This window comes from Galeopterus variegatus, unplaced genomic scaffold, assembly GCF_000696425.1.
Source record: "Galeopterus variegatus unplaced genomic scaffold, G_variegatus-3.0.2 Scaffold1674, whole genome shotgun sequence".
Taxonomy (NCBI): Eukaryota; Metazoa; Chordata; class Mammalia; order Dermoptera; family Cynocephalidae; genus Galeopterus; species Galeopterus variegatus.
Genome location: NW_007727785.1, coordinates 93577 through 114341, shown reverse-complemented (window position 1 = coordinate 114341; position 20765 = coordinate 93577). Strand labels below are relative to the sequence as shown.

The following is a 20765-nucleotide window of genomic DNA, read 5'->3' as shown; positions in this document are numbered from 1 at the left end:
CACATTCATGAGTTCAGAATACTGGGCATGTGTTTAAGATATGTGACTATGTTTTCAGAGTTTATTCATGTCAGCAGCTTCTCTAGTGGAATGCTAATGATGGTTTTCTTTTTTTATAAAGGGGAATCAGATTCTCAGTGGCCTCTCCATTGAAGAATATAAGACCACGTTGAAAATAATCAAGCAAGCTATTTTAGCTACAGACCTAGCACTATACATTAAGTAAGTTTTAAGAAATTCCTGCAGAAATCAGTCTTGGAAGTATTTGCCTCGTTTCACACTTTTAACATCCTCATTGAGAAATGTTTGTATTATAAGGACAAATAAGCTGGCAAAGCTGTTTATCATACTATGGAACAATTTCTTAAAGGTAGCCAGAAAAATCTATTTCTTTGGCTTACTTACTGCTAAAAATTACAGAATACATAGTTATTTCTGAAGTTAATCCACTGCTATGTCTCATTTTAAGAATTGAAATTACCATTATTTGTAATCTGTACTTAAAAATTAAGTGAGGTTTAATGTTTTGCCCAAAGCAAATGATAGAAGGGAGAAAATAAGGTATTAAAGATTTTAAATGATGATTCTTATATTGTGTTCTAAGATGGGAAAAAATTTTTTTTACAAAAAATTTACTCCATGTGTCTTTGTAAACCAAAGGGATAAGATCCTATGGACTCATCATAACTACCAAATATTTTTCTTTATTTTCAAGGAGGCGTGGAGAATTTTTTGAACTTATAAGAAAAAATCAATTCAATTTGGAAGATTCTCATCAAAAGGAGTTATTTTTGTAAGTAGGGTTACTGTCCTTAAAGCTGAAGTTCTTCTAAACAGTTAATTTTCTATCAATTTTTATTGCAATTATTTATTACAACATGATGATCTTAGAGGCTTGTCAGACTTCTCCAGAGTGTTATACAAAGGACTGAATATGAATATTTACTTGAAAAGAAATGCATTTGCAAATTCAAGTGAATAAATTGTTTTTTTGTTCTAGGAGGACTTTAAAATGTTGTAGAGTAAAATAAAAGGCCCTACTGTTCCCTTGTTCATTTTCCTAATTGCTTGGATTGGAGGAGCTGAAAATAGTATCCTAAAGATTGTACGTGTTAGTCTGTTTCTGTTGCTTATAACATAAATACCTGGAACTGGATGATTTATAAAGAAAACAAAAAGTATTGCTTACATTTCCAGATGCTGGGAAGTCCAAAATCCAGGGAACACATCTAGTGAGGGTTTTGGTGGTGGCGGCAGTGACCCAGAGGTCTCACATGGCAGAAAATAGTGTAGCAGAGAGAGAGAGACTAACCTCCTCATTCACTCTCCTTTTAAAGTCCTCAGAACCATGCTCCTGACCACCATTATTAATCCATTCACTACATCATGGTCCTATAATCTAATCACCTCTTCAAGGCCCACCTTTCAATTACCATAATAGGATTTCCCACCTTCTTTACACTGTCACAATGAGGACTAAGTTTGGGGGGGGGGGACATTCAGCCCATGGCACTGTGGTAACAAGATGGCAGCACTACCAGAACTGGAGCACTTAAAGATTTCTGTTTTCATCACCAGTACACCTCTCCCTCCCTTTTCTAGCTGTAGATATCATCTCTTTGCTATTACTACTGTTACCTTTGCCATGGAAAGAACTGGATCAATAAAAACAAAGAGTCTGTAATGAAGAAAAGAAAGACATAGCAGTCATTAGGGATAGTGCCAATACAATTTTGAAATCAACATTTCTTTTTTTTTTTTTTGTCTTTTTCCGTGTCCGGCAACGGATCGCAACACTCAGTGTCGCCCCCGTACCGGACCGGGACCAGCAACAGGATGGCAACCCTCGGTGTTGCCCCCGCGCCTCGCTCAGCCAGTGAGTGGGAACCGGTCTGTATGTGGGATCCGAACCCTCGGCAGGAGCGCCGCCGCGCTTCCCAAGCGGCGCACTATCGCAGTGCGCCACCGGGCCGGCCCCCAACATTTCTTTAAATAGATTAATATTACTTAAACAAAGTATGTGAACAAAGATGCAGATTATAAGAAAACAATACATAAATGCCTGTCTGTCTGTTCTATACAGTCATGCTTCACTTGTCTCACTAGTTCTATACAGACATGTTCTACTTGTCTCATGGACTTCACTAGTCCCAACATGTTTTTAAGAATAGTGCCTTAGAAAATTATAGACATGCTACAGCGATTAGTGAACAATTTTTCTCAATAACAAAAAGGAAGTACAACCTGAACTCCAAGTCTGTGCCAGTTTTCACTGCTCCACTCATCTCATTTGTGACCTGAAAATGGGTTCAAACAGTGATTTAAAATATCTCTGGTATACTCATTTTTGCAAGAGAGTTGGTGTAAAAGATAGAATAGCAGGAGAATTCCATTTTTTTTTTTTTTATGGCCTTGTATAGTTAGGGAGAATATACTTTTAGGTTGGGTTTCACCAGAGAGACAAATGATACTTTACCTTGAGTGCTTCTATATTATAGTAATGGCCTTTTTGCCTATTTCTTCAAACAAATGAAAGGGATTATTATATGGCAGATGTTTGGATCTGACATGGGAAAACAGTACATTAAAGATACAGCTATTTTCTTATAATAGTTGTGGTATTCAGCTCTAGATCATGAAAACCAGCATGACTCCATGAAAATCAGCATGGTTTTCACTTCTCTAACAAGGAAAGAATGAAAGCCACCATACTCTCATTTCTCTCTTTATCTGCCAGAGAAAAAGAAAGTATCTTTAGCAGATACTGCTTAATTATTCAAAGGCTTTTCACATAGAAATCAGTACATGTGTTGACAGAATGAAGATGACCCACCATAATTTCTTATATAGGACTTTTATAAGTAGGATATCTAATGTTACCCTTTAATGATCAATTATTATTACTAGTGTGCTTTCATCATACTATCACTGAGAATGGAATTCCAAGATGAAAAAAATCATAGCAGGCATGTTTTTGCCTAAAGGTTAACAATTTTTCATTGTGCCAGTCAGGAGCTAAATGAGGCAGTTTAAAGACAAATTCTGATAATTCACAGGGTAACCAAAACAATGATACTCTGTTATCCTGGATTAGTCAGGCTTCTATGTGAATTCTGTTTCTATTTCTTTAGTCATTACAAACTGCCATTCCCATACTTTTTTATCAGCAATTATTTACTAAGGATATATTTTCACATAAAAGTAAATAGGAGTTTGGTATTTCTTTTTCCCTTAACAGAGCAATGCTGATGACAGCTTGTGATCTTTCTGCAATTACAAAACCCTGGCCTATTCAACAACGGGTAGGTTGCTTAGTGACGATAAAAGTAATAATCAAAAAGTTGAAATAAGAAGTCTTTACTCTTAAAGGTAGCTTCTGAAGTAAGTATTTATGGAACTTTTTTTTCTAATTTTTAAGTAGTATTAAAAGCAGGTAATTGGACATAAAAAGCTTTCCTTTTTAGAAGATTCATTTGCACTTAACATTTGTAGGATATATTCAGAAAGAGCATGTCTAAATTAACACAGCAAAAACCTAGCCATTGATAAGTTTTAATTTCAGTACTACTTCTGGTTCACTCTGAGATTTTTTTTTTTTTAGCACGTACTTTTAATAATCTTGGAAATTAGAAAAAGCAAAATTATTTTTCTTACGGTTAGCCTATTAGGCTATACTTCAGCACTAAATAGGAATTAACAAGTAGAACCTAAACATTCCTGGGGCTCGTAGTTTTAGGGAATATTCATATTAGATGCCAGGTAGAATCTAATCAAGGCCTATGGCTAAGAGGCTAGAAATAAATCCTCCTGTCTAACTGCCATAACGTTTTGCACAGGCAATAAAGGCTCAGAAAAGCTATGCGTATATTGTATATTTGTTTTTCGGAATTGCATTTTGAATCCGTAATGCACTAAGATTGTTGACGGTCTCTATTGGTCAAGGCTCTGGGCTGCATAGACATGGAACCTAGCAACTACAGGCTTATTTCATGAAACACACATGCTGAGAAAACTAGATCAAAAATTTACTCTATGTGCTAAAGCTGATGTGCCATAAGCACTCAGGAAAAATGATCATTACATACCTTTCTGCTCCATAACAAATAGTACTATGTGCCCATTTCCAAATAGGGAAGAGAATGAAAGAGGGAAGAATTTGTCTTTTCATATATCTTTTCTTTCCTCTGAATCAAACCCTTCTACCTGGTTGTTGTTGTTGTTGTCTTGTGGGGGGTAAATAAAAGAAAAAAAGTTTTAATAAAATAAAAAAGGAAAAATATTGGAAGCTACCAAAGAGAGAGACTTACAAAAGTGGGGAAGAGTATAATGTAATCATCAAAAGAGTGTGCATCGGACATGGACTACTTGCGTTCAAGTATCATGCCACTGCTTATTAGCTCTTATTCTCATGCAAGTTACTTCATCTTTGGACCTCAATTTCCTCATCTATAAAATAGAGATATATACCTCATAAGATTGTTTTGTGGGTTAAATGACAATGCTTGGTTCACAGTAAATGTGTACTACTGCTACTGTCACCACTATGATGTTGATTCTAAAGTCCCAAGGCCACTCTTCTCTCTCACCACAAGCAGCACCATTCACCCTTTGGATTCTTATTCTTTCTTAATATATTTGATCCTATAGCTGAATTCAGAATGATGTGAAGTACTGAAATTACAAACAGTAGTTTCCTTCCATTATGTTAATAGAAATAAGGAGAAAAAAAGTCATATCATTATATTCACAAATATAGCAATGACATTTGTCAAAATGTAATATCCATTCACTTTTTAAAGCAATACTTCGTTAAAAGAATAAAATAATAACTTATTCTAAAAAATAAATAAAATAAAAACTTTGTACTGGAGGTATTTGCCAGTGAAATTAGACAGGTGAAAGCAGTTAAGAATTAGAAAAGAGTTAAAACTATCTCTACTTGTAGATAAAAGTGTTATATATCTGGAAAACCCAAAATAAGGAATGGAAGAACTAAACAATCAAACCAATTAAAAAATATAATGGAAGAGAAGACCCTATTTCTGAAAGGAAAGAGTAAATAAAATTAATAAAAAACCTTCATGTAAACTGAAAAATAATCCAGAAACTTATATGAGAAAAACTAAAAACATAACTACACAAAACTAAACTGAGATAAAGAAAAATAGACACTGTGCTCTTAGACAGAAAAACTCATCAGGCCTTTATGGTATCATTTCTTCCTCCTTACGTTTATTTATAGATTTAATCCAATTACAATAAAAATTACATCAATTTTGGTCTGAAACTAGGTAAACTGATTTCAAAATTTATTTGGGTGGGCACAAAAATACTTAAGGTAATTTTGAAAAGGTAGAGTAGTGAGGTTGAGGTCCAGACATGGAAGTAACACTATAAAGTCTCTATAATTAAAATAGTTTGGTACTGTTGGCAGACCAGTGGAACACAGTAGAAAATCTAGAATTACATAGAACATTTAGTATATAATATAGATAGTATTTCAACTAACCACGGAAAAGATAGACTTTTACTAAATAATGTTGGGATGAATGGGTAACGAGATGGAAAAAAGACAAAACTGGATCTACTCAACATACTTAAATTCCAAATGAAGCATAGAGTTCAATGTAGAGAATTTAGCCATACAAATACTAGATTAAAAACATGAGTGGACTTTTCTGTAATCTAGGAGTGAGAAAACTTTCCTAACTATAGCTCAACACACAGAAACAATAAAGGAAAAACGGATAAACTTGATTCCATAAAAAGAAAAAAAAAATTACACGTCAAAAGGTACCATAAGCAACGTAAAAGACAATGAGAAACTGATAAAAATATTTGCAACGTATATCTGATAGATAGTTAATATTTCTAATATATAAAGAACTTCTAAAAATAGAGAAGAAAAAGCCCAACAATCCTATGGAAAAAAATAGGCCAAAGATTTGAACAGAAAGTTGGTAGAAAAAGAATATGAATGACCTTTGTCCATTTGAAAAGGTTCTCAGAACTTCGATCATAAGAAAAATTACAAATTGAAACTACCCTGACAATTCATATTCTGATTTCATTTATATGAACTTCTACAACAGGCAAAACTAACCTTTGATGAGAGAACTTATAACTTAATGGTTGTGGCTGTGGCAAGAGGAAGAGAAAAGGGACAAAGAATGACCAGGAAGGGGCATGAGGGCACTTTCGGGGGGCAATGGAAATATTCTGTTTCTTGGATGGGGTGCACATTATATGTTTATATGCATTTGTTAATACACCGAATTATATATTTACAATTTATGGAATTCACAATTTGTAAATTCTACTTCATTAAAAAAAATTCACTGAGATACCATTTCTCAACAATCAGATTGGCAAAAATTTTACAACATATGCTGTTGAGGAAGCTGTGGGACAACAAGGAATGCAAAATATTATACCCATTGGAAGTATGTAAATATACATATGTATTTACCATTACGTCTAAGAATCTTATCCCAAAGATATACTGGCAAGAATATAAAAAGATATTAACGTAAGTGTATTCATTTTAGTGCTATTTGTAATAGCAAGACTGGAAATAACCCCAGTATTGATCAGTGACTGAATAAATTACAGTACATTTTACACAATGAGTTCTATGCAAGTGTAAAAAGAAATGAGGATTATCTCTATACTACTGTGGAGTGATTACAAGGAGATATTTTTAAGTGGGAAAAAAAAGCAAGGTAAAGAAAAATGTATATGATATGCTACCATTTATTCAAGAAGGAGTGAAATATGAATATATGTACATATTTGCTTACAGTTTTAAAAAAACAAAGATCAACCACAAAAAAAGTTAATGGTTCCCTACAGAGGAAGGAGAGAATAGGGTCGAGTGAACAGATATAATAAAAGCAAGAGTTCCTTGAGTGTACTTGTTTTGTAGATTTAACTTTGGAACTATGTTAATAATTTTCCTTGTTATTCCTTGTTATAAAATAAAATTGAATAAATAAAAAAGATCACTAAACCTTGAAAGGTAAAATGAAACAAACCTGATTTGGGTTGTAAAACCGTACTGTGAAGGACAAATTCATTCCAAGTGACATTAAAACAGTAATTTGACCATTCATCTCCAGTGGAATGTACCCTAAAAACAAAAAGAACTTCAAAAAAAATTTTTTTTGTTTTAGTAATCATATTATTAGTGGTCACTTTGCATCAATATTTGTCACTATGGTGAGTGATGTGGAATAAAAGCAAATAAATTATATTGGTATTGTTGAGAACTAGGGTTTTCAGCATGAGTGGAAAGATAAAGATCTAAGACAGATGAGGTTATGCAGAAATCCTATACCCCTGGGTTTAAATTGGAAGTATTGCGTGAACTTATGTTGTGTCCTAGTTCTGTCCCCTGAAAGAGCTTAAAAATAGTGATCAACCCAGTAGTAATGAACAAATCCAGTGCTCAGACTGAGATTTCTAAATACCTCAACTTAAAGAAAGGAAGCCTCCATGAAGAAATGGCTGATTCTAGTTCTAGAGAAGGAAATGTACAAGGCGAGCTTTCTATAGCAGAAAGCGAGGAGGCTATCACAGACTAATACGGTCTAAAGGATAGAGGAGCAAACTTCATAAGCTTCTACTGGCCAAAACTGAACACTTTGAGCACCAATAGGGATTGAAATACATTAGATATGTTTAAGTCCAAGAGTTCAAAATAATAATAAAAACAAAACACCTTTGGTGAATGCATGAGAACCAAGTTATTTTTAAAAATGGTAAAGCAGGGGAAAATCAAGCATTTCTCCTGCTTTTCTCATATGAATTACACTTTAGGATAACTAAATGGTGTGGGGAAGTCTCTCTTTATTGTATTTCAACTAATAAAGGAAAAAGGAATGTTACTTTTTAATGTCACTCTTTTGCAGCCCTGAAATTAATCCACTAGGGAAAGATCATGAATGATTGCTGATATCACCAAAAGAGAGGCAACCAGGCATTATATAACCACTGATAGAAGTACACAGCACTGTGTATGAAGTAACCATGGGGAAAAAAAAATTGAATCTCAATCTAATTAAGCCTCTAGATCTCATTACAAGTATATGGAATTGAAGGGAACAGAAAAACATATTAAACATTACAAGAATGCAATCCACAAAATCTAGACTGTGGGAAACTTTGCAGGACAAACAATGCAGTTTATTCATCATCAACAGCAACAAAAAATTGCAAGGAAATTTTTAAAAAGAGAAAAGAGGAGAGCCTGTAGATTAAAAGAAATTTAAAAAGCGCAATATATGGGCCTGTTTGATACTATGTTTTTCACAGTATCTGTTACTAACAGGTGCTTAAATATCTCATGGATTATGCATTCAGATGGTTATGGTTTTCCTAATTGGTGAAGCTGAAATAAAATATTGCCTTTTTTACTTAGTTACAGAAGATTACAAACTAGCCCTGTTGAAATATAGTTTCTATTATTCATTATGACTTTACACTAATTTTACTGATGTTGAAAATTACAGATTTGATAGATTTTCTTACCTTCATTTAAAGTTTGTTTTAAAGAGTGATGACTTTCAGTGACAAAACTCAGTCTGTTATTTATTTCAGATAGCAGAACTTGTAGCAACTGAATTTTTTGATCAAGGAGACAGAGAGAGAAAAGAACTCAACATAGAGCCCACCGTAAGTGTTGAGACCATATTAGAAGGAATTACTCAAATGCTTTTTATTTTTTATTATAGACTCCTTTTTATGCTTCTATGGGATCTTTCCTTAGGAACACAATTTCTCATTTTATTTTTAAAAATTATTCTTATTAGAAGAATTATACATGTTCTTTACAGAAAGAAAAAGCAAATGAAAGAGGACAAAAAAGACTCTTACAGTCATCATATTGTACCACTTTTTTTATAATTTTCTTTTCACACTTAAATATCATAAGATACTTTTCATTCTAACAGATGCCCTTCTATATATTATCCGTCATGATTACAGGAAATAGATGTAACCATAATTTTCCATTTCCTTTGATGTGGTGATGTTTCCAGTGTTCACTATTACAAACAGCACTGTGATGACATCTAGTTGCTAAACTTTTACATGCCGTTCTTCATTATCTTGTTAGGATAGATTTCCAGAATTGCTGTGTTGAAGACCACACAGAATCTAAAGATTTTTGATACATACGGACTTTTTACATAGAGTATGGATCTCAATATAAGAAAAAGATTCTTCTCATACCATCTCTGTATTTTGGGATGAATTTTTCCAGGAAATGAAGCAAGAGGGTCTTCATGGGGAGCATAGGGGACGAAGCTCGGCCACAATTGCTACCTGATCTTCCTAAGCTAACCCACTCTCATCTTTTTAGAGCCAACTTTCATTGCATTCTTTAAATAAATGCAGATCTGTGTGTGTCTGTGTCTGTATTTTCAGGATCTAATGAACAGGGAGAAGAAAAACAAAATCCCAAGTATGCAAGTTGGGTTCATAGACGCCATCTGCTTGCAACTATATGAGGTATTTATATGAAAACTACTCTACTTGCTAAACTTAGACTGTGTTATGAATTAAAACCTAAACCTAATTTGTTGTTCTTTTTTTGTAAACTGAAGAATTAAAACTAGGCATTATTTTTTTATTCTAAATCAAGAAACAAGAAATAAAATTATTATCAATATTTTTTGTTTTACTGATGAGCATGATGTTTGCATTGAACAAGGAACACATTTTATATTTACTATTTTTCAAAAACTTTAATTCATTCAATGTGTAAATACCTATTGAGTGCCTACTATGAGCTAAGTTCCAACAAATTAATTTGGGAGATGTTAAGAAGAATCATATGCCAATGCTACCCTACAGGAAGAATACTGTGCATACTCTATATTAGCATGCTCTTATTTGAGTCTAAATTTTAGCCTAAGTAAGTAAAAATAATTATTCAACTTTTTCTCCCTGTCATAATGTGCCTTTAATATTGTCAAGAAAAATTTTATAAGGATTAAAAGGAGGTGACTAGAAGAATATTATGGGCTCCCATTTTCATACATCTGCTGGCTTGGCTTTTTTTTTTTTTTTTAACAACTGATTGTGCATATCTGTGGGGTACCATGTTGAATATCAATACCTGTGTGCATTATGTGATGCTCAAATCAGGATAATTAGTATGTTGAACATTACACATTGTAATCATTTTTTGTGGCCCTTTCTTAATTTCTTGCTAACCACGCCCCGTCTTCCTACCTCTGGGAAGTTCTGTTACCTCCTTTTGAAATTTCAATAAATTATTATGCTTGTTGTATCTTTCTTTTTTTTCTTAAATGTATTTGTTTATTTTTTAACTCCCACTTATGAGTGAAAACTTGGTATTTCTCTTTCTGTGCCTGGCTTATTTCATTTAACTCCCAGTTCATCCATGTTGCTGCAAATGGCAAAATTTTATTCTTTTTTATGGCAGAATAGTATTCCATTATGTACACATATCACATTTTTTTATCTGGTCATCCATCAATGGACATTTAGGTTGGTTCCAGCTTTTGGCTATTGTAAATAGAACTGCAGTAAACATGGGAGTACAGGTATCCCTTCAACATTATGATTTCCATTCTCTTGGGTATATACCCAGCAGTGGAATTGCTGGATCATATGGCAGTTCTAGCTATAGTTGTTTGAGGAAACTCCATACTGTTTTACATAATGGCTGCACTAATTTACAGTCACATCTACAGTGTAGGAGGGTACTCCTTTCTCTATATCCTTGCCAGCATTTGTCATTCCCTGTCTTTTTCATAATGGCCAGTCTAACTGGGGTAAGATAATATCCCAACAGGCTTTTGATTTGCCTTTCCCTGATGATTAGGGATGTTGAGCATTTTTTCATGTGTCTGTTGGCCATTTGTGTATTTCCCTTTGAGAAATACCTATACACCTCCTTTGCCCAATTTTTACTCAGGTTACTTGTTTTCTTACTGTTAACTTGTTTGAATTTGTTGTATATTCTGGATATTAACTGCTTGTCAGATGCATAGTTTGCAAAATGTTTTCTCCATTTTGTAGGTTGTTTTTTCCCCTGTGTTGTTTCCTTTTTAGTTTGATATAATCTGATTTGTTTATTTTTTCTTTCATTGCTTGTCATTTTGGGATCTTATTCATAAAGTCTTTACCCAGTCCTACTTCCTGAAGTGTTTCCCCTGTATTTTCTTTTAGGAGATTTATAGTTTTAGGTTTTGTATTTACATCTTTAATACATTTTGAGTTCATTTTGGTATATGGGGAGAGGTATGGGTGTAATTTCATTCTTCTGCATATGGATGACCAGTTTTCCCAGCACCATTTCTTAAAGAGCCAGTCTTTTCCCCAATGTATGTTCTTGTTGCTTTTATCAAAGATCAGCTGACTTTAAGTATGTGGGTTGATTTCTGGGTTCTCTATTCTGTTCCATTGTTCCAGGTGTCTATTTTTATGCCAATACCATGCTGTTTTGGTTACTACAGCTTTGTAATATTATTTGAAGTCAGGTAGTGTTATGCCTCCAGCTTTAATTTTTTTTTGGCTGAGGATTGCTTTGACTATTCAGGGTCTTTTGTTATTCCATGTGAATGTTAGGATCGTTTTTTCAATTTCTGTGAAAAAAGTTATTGGTATGTAGGTGGGGATTGCATTGAATCTGTAGACCACTTTGGGTAGTATGGACATTTTCACAATTTAATTCTTCCAGTTCAAGAGCATGGAATGTCTTTCCATCTTTTTGTGTCCTCTAATTTCTTTCAGCAGTGATTTGTAGCTCTCATTCTAGAGATATTTCACTTCCTTGGTTAAATTGATTTCTAGGTATTTTATTTTTTGGTGACTATTGTAAATGCACTTTCTTAATTTCTTTTTGTGCTATTTTGTTTTTGGAGTATAAGAATGCTATTGATTTTTGCATGTTGATTTTGTATCCTGCAACTTCACTGAAATCATTTATCAGTTCAAAGAGTTTTTTTGTAGAGTCTTCATGTTCTTCTATATATAGGACATGTCATCTGCAAACAGGGACAGTTTGACTTTGTCTTTCCCAGTCTGTTTGCTCTTTATTTCTTTCTTTTGCTTGATTACACTGGCTAGTACTTCCAATACTTGTTAAACAGGAATGGTGAGAATGGGCATCCTTGTCTTCGTGTTCCATTCAGGATGATATTGGCGGTGGGTTTGTCATATATGGCTTTTATTGTGTTGAGATACTTCCTTCTATACCTAATTTTCTGAGAATCTTTATCATGAAGGGATGTTGAATTTTGTCTAATGATTTTTCTATGTCTACTGAGATAATCATATGGTTTTTATCCTTGATTTTGTTGATGTGGTTTATTGACTTGCATATGTTGAATCATCCTTGCATTCCTGGGATGAATCCCATTTCATCATGGTGTATAATTTTTTTGATGTTTTGCTGTATTCCATTTGCCAGTATTTTGTTGAGGATTTTTGTGTTTGTGTCCAGCAGAGATATTGTTCTTTAGTTTTCTTTTTTTTCTGGTATCTCTGTCCAGTTTTCATATCAGGGTGATGCTGGCCTCATAGAATGAGTTTGGGAGAATGGCCTCTGTTTCAATTTTTTGGAATAGTTTGAAGAGAATTGGTATTCATTCCTCTTTAAAGGTTTGGTATAAATCAGCAGTAAAGCCATCTAGTCCTGAGGTTTTCTTTGTTGGGAGACTGCTGCTTACTGCTTCTGTCTTGTTGCTTGTTATTAGTCTGTTCAGGTTTTCTGTTTCTTCTCAGTTCAGTTTTGGTAGTTTGTATGTGTGCAGAAATTTATCCATTTCTCCAGGTTTTCAAATTTGTCAGCATGTAGTTGTTTATAATAGTTTCTAATGATCTTTTTTATTTCTGTGGAATCAATTGTAATGTCTCCTTTTTCATTTCTGCTTTTTTTTTTTATTTTGCACGTTATTGTAGTTAGCCTAGCTAAATGGTTTGTCTACTTTGCTTATCTTCTCAAAGAAACAAATTTTTATTTCATTGATCTTTTGAATCATTTTTTGGGTCTCTATTTCACTTAGTTCTGCTCTGATCTTAATTATTTCTCTCTGTCTAAACTAATTTTAGGTTTGGAATGTCCTTATTTTTCTAGTCCTTTGAAGTGTAGCATTAGGTTATTTGAAATCTTTCTATTCTTTTGTTGTAAACGTTTATTGCAATAAAATTCTCTCTTAGTACCGCTTTTGCAGTATCCCACAGGTTTTGATATGGTGTTCTTTATTTTCATTTGTTTCAAGGAATTTCTTTATTCCCTCTTTAATTTTTTCTTTGACCTATAGGTCATTCAGGAGCACGTTGTTTAATTTCCATGTGTTTGTGTAGTTTGCAGAGTTTCACTTGTTACTGATTTCTTGTTTTAATCTGGTGTGGTCTGAAAAGATACTTGAAATGATATGCATTTTTAAAATTTTGTTGAGACTTGATTTGTGACCTAATATGTGGTCTGTCCAGGGGAATGTTCCATGTGCTGATGAGAAGAATGTGTATTGTGAAGTTGTTGCATGAAAAGTTCTGTAGATATCTGCCAAGTCCAGTTGGTCTAAAGCGTAGTTTAAATCCTGTGTTTCTCTGTTGTGTTGTTGCTTAGATGATTGTCCAGTACTGAGAGATGGGTCTTCAGGTCCCCAAATGTTATCATATTGGGGTGTCTTTCTCTTTAGGTCTAATAATGTTTGCTTTATATATCTGGGTGCTCCAGTGTTGAGTGCATATATATATTTGTAATTGTTATGTCTTCTTGCTGGGAGATTCCTTTATCATTATATCATGGTCTTCTCTATGGTTTTTTGGTTTAAAGTCTACTTTATCTGATATAAGAATAGCTACTCTTGTTTGTTTTGGGTTTTCATTTGCATGGCATATCTTTTTCCATCCTTTCACTATTATTAGTGTGTGTCTTTACAATTGAGGTGAGTCTTGTAGACAGCATATAGATGGGTGTAGCTGTTTAATCCAGTCAGTCAATCTGTGTTTTTTGAGTGGGGAATTTAACCCATTTACATTTAGGGTTGTTATTGAAAGGTATTATCTTACTCCTGGCATTTTATCAATTTTCGTTTGGATGTTTTAAATATCTTTTGTTACTTTCTTCCCTTTTGTCTTTCTTCTTTTATTTGTCTTTCTTTCCCTTTTATTCATATGTCTTTGGTGTTTGTTGGGTTTCTTGAGGAGGTAAGATATAGTTTTATTTCTCTTTCTCATTTGTATTTTTTTTCCTACTAGTGTGTTTTGTTCTTTCTTGTATATTCTTGGTAGTGATTATTGTTGTTTTGGATCTCAGATTCAGGACTCCCATGAGGACTTTTTATAGGGCTGGTCGTGTGATGGTGAACTCCCATAATTTTGTTTATGTTTCTGGGAAATACAGTGTTTCTCCCTCATTTCTGAAGGATAACCTTGCTGGGTATAGTTTTCTTGGCAGGCAGTTTTTTTTCTTTTAGTATTTTGGATATATTATTGCATTCTCTTCAGTCCCTTGAGAAGTCTGCTGTTAGCCTTATGGGGACTCCCTTATGGGTGACTTGACACTTTTTCTTGCTGTTTTTAAGATTCTCTCTTTATCTTTGAGCTTTGCCAGTCTTACTATAGTGTTTCTCAAAGAGGACCTTTTTAAACTGAATCTATTTGGAGATTTTTGAGCCTCCTGGATTTGAAGGTGTGTGTCTCTCCCTATACCCAGGAAATTTTCTGTTATTATTTTATTGAATATGTTTTCAATTCCTTTTCCTTTCTCCTCCCCTCTGGAACACCCATGATTCACATGTTGTGTGCTTAAGGTTGTCTGCTAGCTCTCTTAGATTTTCATTTTTTGTTATTCTTTGTTTTTTGTTTTTGTTTTTGTCCACCTTTATTTCAAAAAGACTGTCTTCCCAAAGTCAGAAATTATTTCTTCTGCTTGCTCTAGCCTACTGTTTACACTCCTTGTCTTTTTTATTTTATCAAATAAATCCTTCAGCTCCAGAAGTTCTGCTATATTCTTTTTTAAAGTATTAATCTCTTTATAATGTCTTCCTTCAGACCCTGGATATTTTTTCTCATTTCATTGTGTTATCTGAGTCTTCATGTATCTCACTGAGTTTATTTAAAGATTGTTACTTGGAATTCCTTTTCAGTAATTTCAAGGGTTTCCTGCTCTATGTGGTGTGGTACTCCAGAATTATTGTATTCCCTTAATGGTGTCGTATTTATTTTTTGTGTTTTGGGGTTTTGTTTTTGTTTTTGTTTTTTGTATTTCTAGTATCTCTATGTTGATGTTTGGTCATCTCGTAGATCAGTTGCTGCTTCTATTAGTCTGGTGTAGGCTTTGAGGAGAGAGACTTCCCCTCCCATAGACTTTTTTTGTTGTTGAGTATGGGTTTTAGTTTTGGTTCCAGGTAGATGTGGTAATGTAGTCTCCATGTGGGTACTTCAGCCATATTCATTGTTGAAATTGCACGTGAGTGCCTCTGTGGCCTATTCACTGGGGTGCTTAGTGATTCCTTGCAGACGTTAGTGACACTATGTAGGTTCATTGAGACTGTGGGTGAGCTCTCATGTTCTTGGGAGAAACACCTGGGTGCCCTGTCACTCTTTGGCTGGGGTAGGTGACCCTGGGTGAGCTTCTTGGCACACCAGCTAGTGTCCTGTGACCCTGATATGTGTACTCTGGTATATTGGCACTCCTCAGTTTGAATGGGTGAACCTGGGTGGGTTTTCTCTTTCCTCTTTCCTCCAGGCAGGGGCTCCTCCTGGGACCTTTTTTCTCCCAATTGGGGGATGGGTTAGTGGTTATTGGGAATTTTCTTCCTTACTCTATTTGGGTATCCTGGGTTTCTGTGCGCTCGATTGGTCCTGCGTGTGTCTGTCCCTGGCTCAAGGCAGTCTTGTGATTGCACACATATGTCTCACCCCCAGGTGTGCTACCACGTGTGGCAGTATAATTGCCCCTTCAGTTGTGCCACTCAGTTGCAGGTGTGTGTTCACTCCTCTTTCCCCAGGCCTCACCGGTGTCTCTCCTTCTGTCGATGCCATCACATGGTCAGTGGGCCACCTATAAGGCAGTGGTGGCTGCTGCTATGGTATCAAGCTGCCTTTGTGGCAGCAGTTGCTATGACGCTGGCTGTGGTGAAACACCTGTGTGGCACCAGTTTCTGTGGCAGTGGTGGGGGAACTGTTGCTGTCAGTTGGGTGGGCAAAGGCCTCCTGTGGGCAGCAAGGTCACCAGGCATGCTGCTGCCATCAGTCTGGTGGGCAAGCAGGGGTGCTTACCTGTTTATTTTTTAAAATAGATTCTGCCTCAAACATCCAATTTACTAGTTTAGATGTTTATGACCCAAGTACAGAAAATAAATGTAGTTGGTTTTAAAAGTTTAAACAGGAAACTATTTAAGGAGTTATCATAAAATGTCATACCAGGAAAAAACCCTAGAAATTTTCTAATCCATACATTTCACAGATTCAGTAATTGAATTTGTAAAGTTCATCATTCAGGCAGATAGACTATTTGCTTCAAATAGGTAGTTAGTGGGAGAACTGCACCTAGAGTCCAGTTCTCATCCCTCATCTGGGGTTCTAGTCACCAAAAGAATTTAATAAAGAAGTTGTGGCTGATGAGGAAAGGACAGGAGAGACACCAAAAGGAACACAGAGGAAAAAAGAAAGTCAGGTGTTATGCCCCTGCACCACTGTCTCCATCCTTTTCAGCATTCTACTTGTTTACTCCTGTGTTTACAAGTTCTTCCTCAGATGTATGTTCAGAGCAGTATTTCAAACACCCTTGAACATCTCATTCTTTCAATAACAGATACCTTTCTTATTGATTGGATTAAGAGTTTTTCAGTTGAAAATAGTAAAGGCTCTTTTGATTTTTTCCCCATCTCTGTAAATAAACTCAAAATAGTAAGCAGAACACATTATAGATTTTATACTTCTACATTTCATGTATATGTAAGGATTTATTTTATTTTAGTCTGCTATTGAAAACTCTGTGATATTTATTGATATGTATTTTTACTGTTATTTATTACTGAAGTAGTATATTCTCATTATAGAAAAATTAGAGAACACTGAGAAGCAAAAAGGAAGATAAAACCACTTATAATCCCACAACCCAGAGATAACTACTATTAAAATATTAGTGTACAGCTGACCAGTGAACAACATGAAGGCTTCCTGTGCAGTCGAAAATTCATGTATAACTTTTTACTCCTAGCCTACTGTTGGCCAGAAGCCTTAACAATAACATTAACAATCAATTAACACATATTTTGTATGTTATATGTATTATACATGGTATTCTTACAATGAAGTAAGCTAGAGAAGAGAAAATATTAAGAAAATCATAAGGAAGAGAAAATACATTTTAAAAACATTTTAATATGTTGAAAAAAAACCAGTTATAGGTGGACCAGTGCAGTTCAAACCCATGTTTTCAAGGGTCAACCGTATATCTTTATGAAATTTTTATATTCTTTTCATTTAACAAAAATTGCTTTTTGCAATCCATAATGTATCATAATCTTTCTTTCAGTGTCAAATGTGCTTCTGTGTGACATTTTTAATGACCACAAAATAACACAATATGCCTAACCCTGTTGTTAGGTATTTAAGTCATTTTCAATGTTTCTCTATTATGAAGAAATCTGCAATGAGCATTTTTATAGCTAAATATTATGGCAATATAGTTGGTAAACAATTCCACAATGAATTATAAATTAATCTGTCATAAAAATCTGTTTAAAAATTGATATGATAAAGTATGTAATATATAAGTAGATATAAAATAGATATGATAAAATATGTAAAATGTGATAAAAATCTGTTTAAGTACATTGTATATAACCATTCTATAGAAAAATGCAAAAGCTAAGCAGCTCCTAATGGAGTTATACTTAGGGAGAGCCATCTGCCCCACCTAAAAATGTATTGTTTCCCTGAAAAGTGATTCCACACAGATCTGTCTCCATAGTTCATTGATGTTATTTTGTAATGTGTGTGTTTGCTCTGTCTCTTAGCATGTACTCCTTATCTGTATAACTTAAGGAGAATTGTTTGTAAAATGATCTATGTGTTCATGTAGCTTGTGAAAACCCCAACAGCAGGTCTGCTCATGAAATGAGTGTGGGATGTGGTCTTTTGTGGCCGGCCTGTGAGAGAGGGCTTATTTCCTGACTTCCTTCTAGTTATTTGCTTTGTTTTTCTTTCCTTAGGCCTTGACCCATGTATCAGAGGACTGTTTCCCTTTGCTGGATGGCTGCAGAAAGAACAGGCAAAAATGGCAGGCCCTTGCAGAACAGCAGGAGAAGATGTTGATTAATGGGGAAAGCAGCCAGGCCAAGCGGAACTGAGTGGCCTATTTCATGCAGAGCTGAAGTTTGCCGAGATGGTGTATTCTGCAGTATGTGTAGTTTTGCTATACACTGTACAGATGTGGTGTATACTTTGCCACTGCTGCATTTTTATTTTTGCACAACTTTTGAGAGCATAATAGCATGATGTTTTTAGAGGACTATTACAAATTCTGTTTATTTGTTTTATGCCACTGAACTGATACAATCAACACCCTCTCTTAGCACACTGATAAGAGCCCTGTTTGTGATATTTTGTGTACTGCAGAGAACAAGTAGCATTCTTGCACTGAGGTTGTTTTTTGCTTGGGGATTTTAAATAATTGGTTTTGTATTTTCTGAATTACCATGCTTTGAGGAATCTTTCCTTTCTCAAAAGTAGGATAGGAGCAAATTGAATATCATCTGTGACATTTGAAGCCTTCATAGGATAGAAAAAAAATATTGGCTGAGTGGATTTTAAGGAGAAAAAGTGTATTTGTCAACAACATCTTAAAAAGATAAGGTACTTTGAAACAAATGGAAAATACTATGAGGCAATACTGTAAAGAAAACATTACAAGTATTTTATTTGCTGTTTTTGTGAGAACAGGCAAGAGAGAACTTTCTCATTTCAGTGCAGTACATTTATCCAAAGGCTATCCATAAAATCACTTCAATCTAACCTATCTGATATAAAGCGAGGGAAACCTTAGAAGATCCAGTCACTGATTTTGTTGGAAAGGTCAGTGTAATCCAGAAATAGAATGTCCATGGACATCTATGAGCAAAGAGAAATGTTCTGTTGGAATAGATCCTTCAGAGTCAGTGTTTTGAATATTGAACTTCCTTTTAAAAATAATTTTCTCATCTTTTACCTCCTTACCAACCACGGTTTGTAAGTCAACAGCTTAAATCTCAACAGGAAAGTGAGAAAAAAGTGATAATTAGACCATTTACCTGAAGTGTGATATGACTATAGATAGGAGAGTAAAAAATGAATCTTTTTTTCCTCTGTCAAGTGAAGTATAGAGAAAAGTTTTAATTATATAAACAGCAAAAGGCTATCCCCAATATTGGGGTCAAAAATGAATTTGAGGGATCAATAAGGTAAGAAACCTTATGCCTGAATAAGCAGCATTGCAATTAAGAAACTGCCATATTTTGGTTTATAGGACAGGTCAACCCACAGTCACCAAAGTTTGGGTGTGTACCCTAAACACTGGCCCTTAGCTTGTTAGTCGGTGGTATTTCCTTTCCATAGCTTTTAGTACAGTTAACATTTTCTTGGAATTTGAGACCACTGTAATTGGCATTGTAATATTCAGCACTGGAGAAGTAGATAATGAATTGAGCAACTGGTTTAGGAAAGGAAGATCTGTTCCAAATATCCAGAAAGGTTTAGGTTTGGAGCGAGTAGGAAGACAGAGATTTGTTTGATTTGTTAACTTGCACACACACCCTTCTCCAAAAAAGGTGTTTGATCTCAGTTTCTATCACTAATTTGGATAGAAAATCTCTTGGGTATATAGTATTCTCAAAGACCTTTCACTAAAAACTTGTTTTCCATTCATGTCCTTTTTCACCTAAACTTTGCCTAAAATTCAACATGTTTGTTAGGTTTTTAAAATTCTGAGTGTGTATATACTCGTATATTTTGACATAATGTGGCTTTATTCTTAACATTCAGGTGAACAAAGCAAAACGAATTGTATTGCCATTACTTTGTATTGGTAAAAGCTAAATTAGCAAGTATCAACTGTTTAATGCTGTATGTATTATTATAATACTTGTATTTCCAGAATATTATTTTATTTTTATGTCATTCAGATGAAATCTATAAGGATGCCTCTTGGTGGCAATGGTGTATAAATTACACAGGCTGTCACTAAAATAATAGGTTTATCTATATCCTGGTACACACCTATGCATGCGTACATAATTCCTTAGTATAGAAAAACTGTTGAAAGAACAGCAGTCTTTAATATACCTATCTTTTTATCACACACATTGTGATTTAGCACTTATGCTAAAATATGTAGTCATATAATTTAGTAGTTTAGACCCCTCTAATGTATGTCACTGAGAATTTGTTTAAAGACATGGTAGATTGTGCGTGGAGGATGTGTTATGTGTGACATTTTAACCAACAAGAAGATATATTTAGATTATAAGTTGTTTGTTTGGTTTGCTTTTAGATAATGGTTTATTTACTTTACTAGTTAAGACATTAAATGAAGTTGGGCAGTGCCGTGCTTATTTTATTTTATTGTTGGATGTTTTAGTTCATACAGAAGATTACTTCTTTAAGACTGGTTAACTGATTCAAACAGTTTTTAATTTTTAGGAAATTTTAATCCATGTATCATTCCATATATGGGTTAATATCTGTGGTACATGGGCACAAATCAAAGTTTTTGTTGTTCTGTGAATATTTCCTTTCCA

The 20765-nt window shown here is 34.4% G+C and overlaps 1 protein-coding gene across 1 annotated transcript in view; it reads left to right on the top strand.

The window, feature by feature from the left end:
* PDE5A (phosphodiesterase 5A, cGMP-specific) overlaps positions 1 to 19594 on the top strand; it is a 146242-nt gene extending 126648 nt beyond the window's left edge. The window contains exons 16-21 of the mRNA XM_008578385.1: positions 122 to 222; positions 716 to 793; positions 3239 to 3302; positions 8599 to 8673; positions 9427 to 9510; positions 18204 to 19594. Of these exons, the coding sequence (XP_008576607.1) occupies positions 122 to 222; positions 716 to 793; positions 3239 to 3302; positions 8599 to 8673; positions 9427 to 9510; positions 18204 to 18341 (540 nt within the window). The 3' untranslated portion in view covers positions 18342 to 19594. The remainder of the gene's footprint in view (positions 1 to 121; positions 223 to 715; positions 794 to 3238; positions 3303 to 8598; positions 8674 to 9426; positions 9511 to 18203) is intronic.
* The last annotated feature ends 1171 nt before the right edge of the window (positions 19595 to 20765 follow it).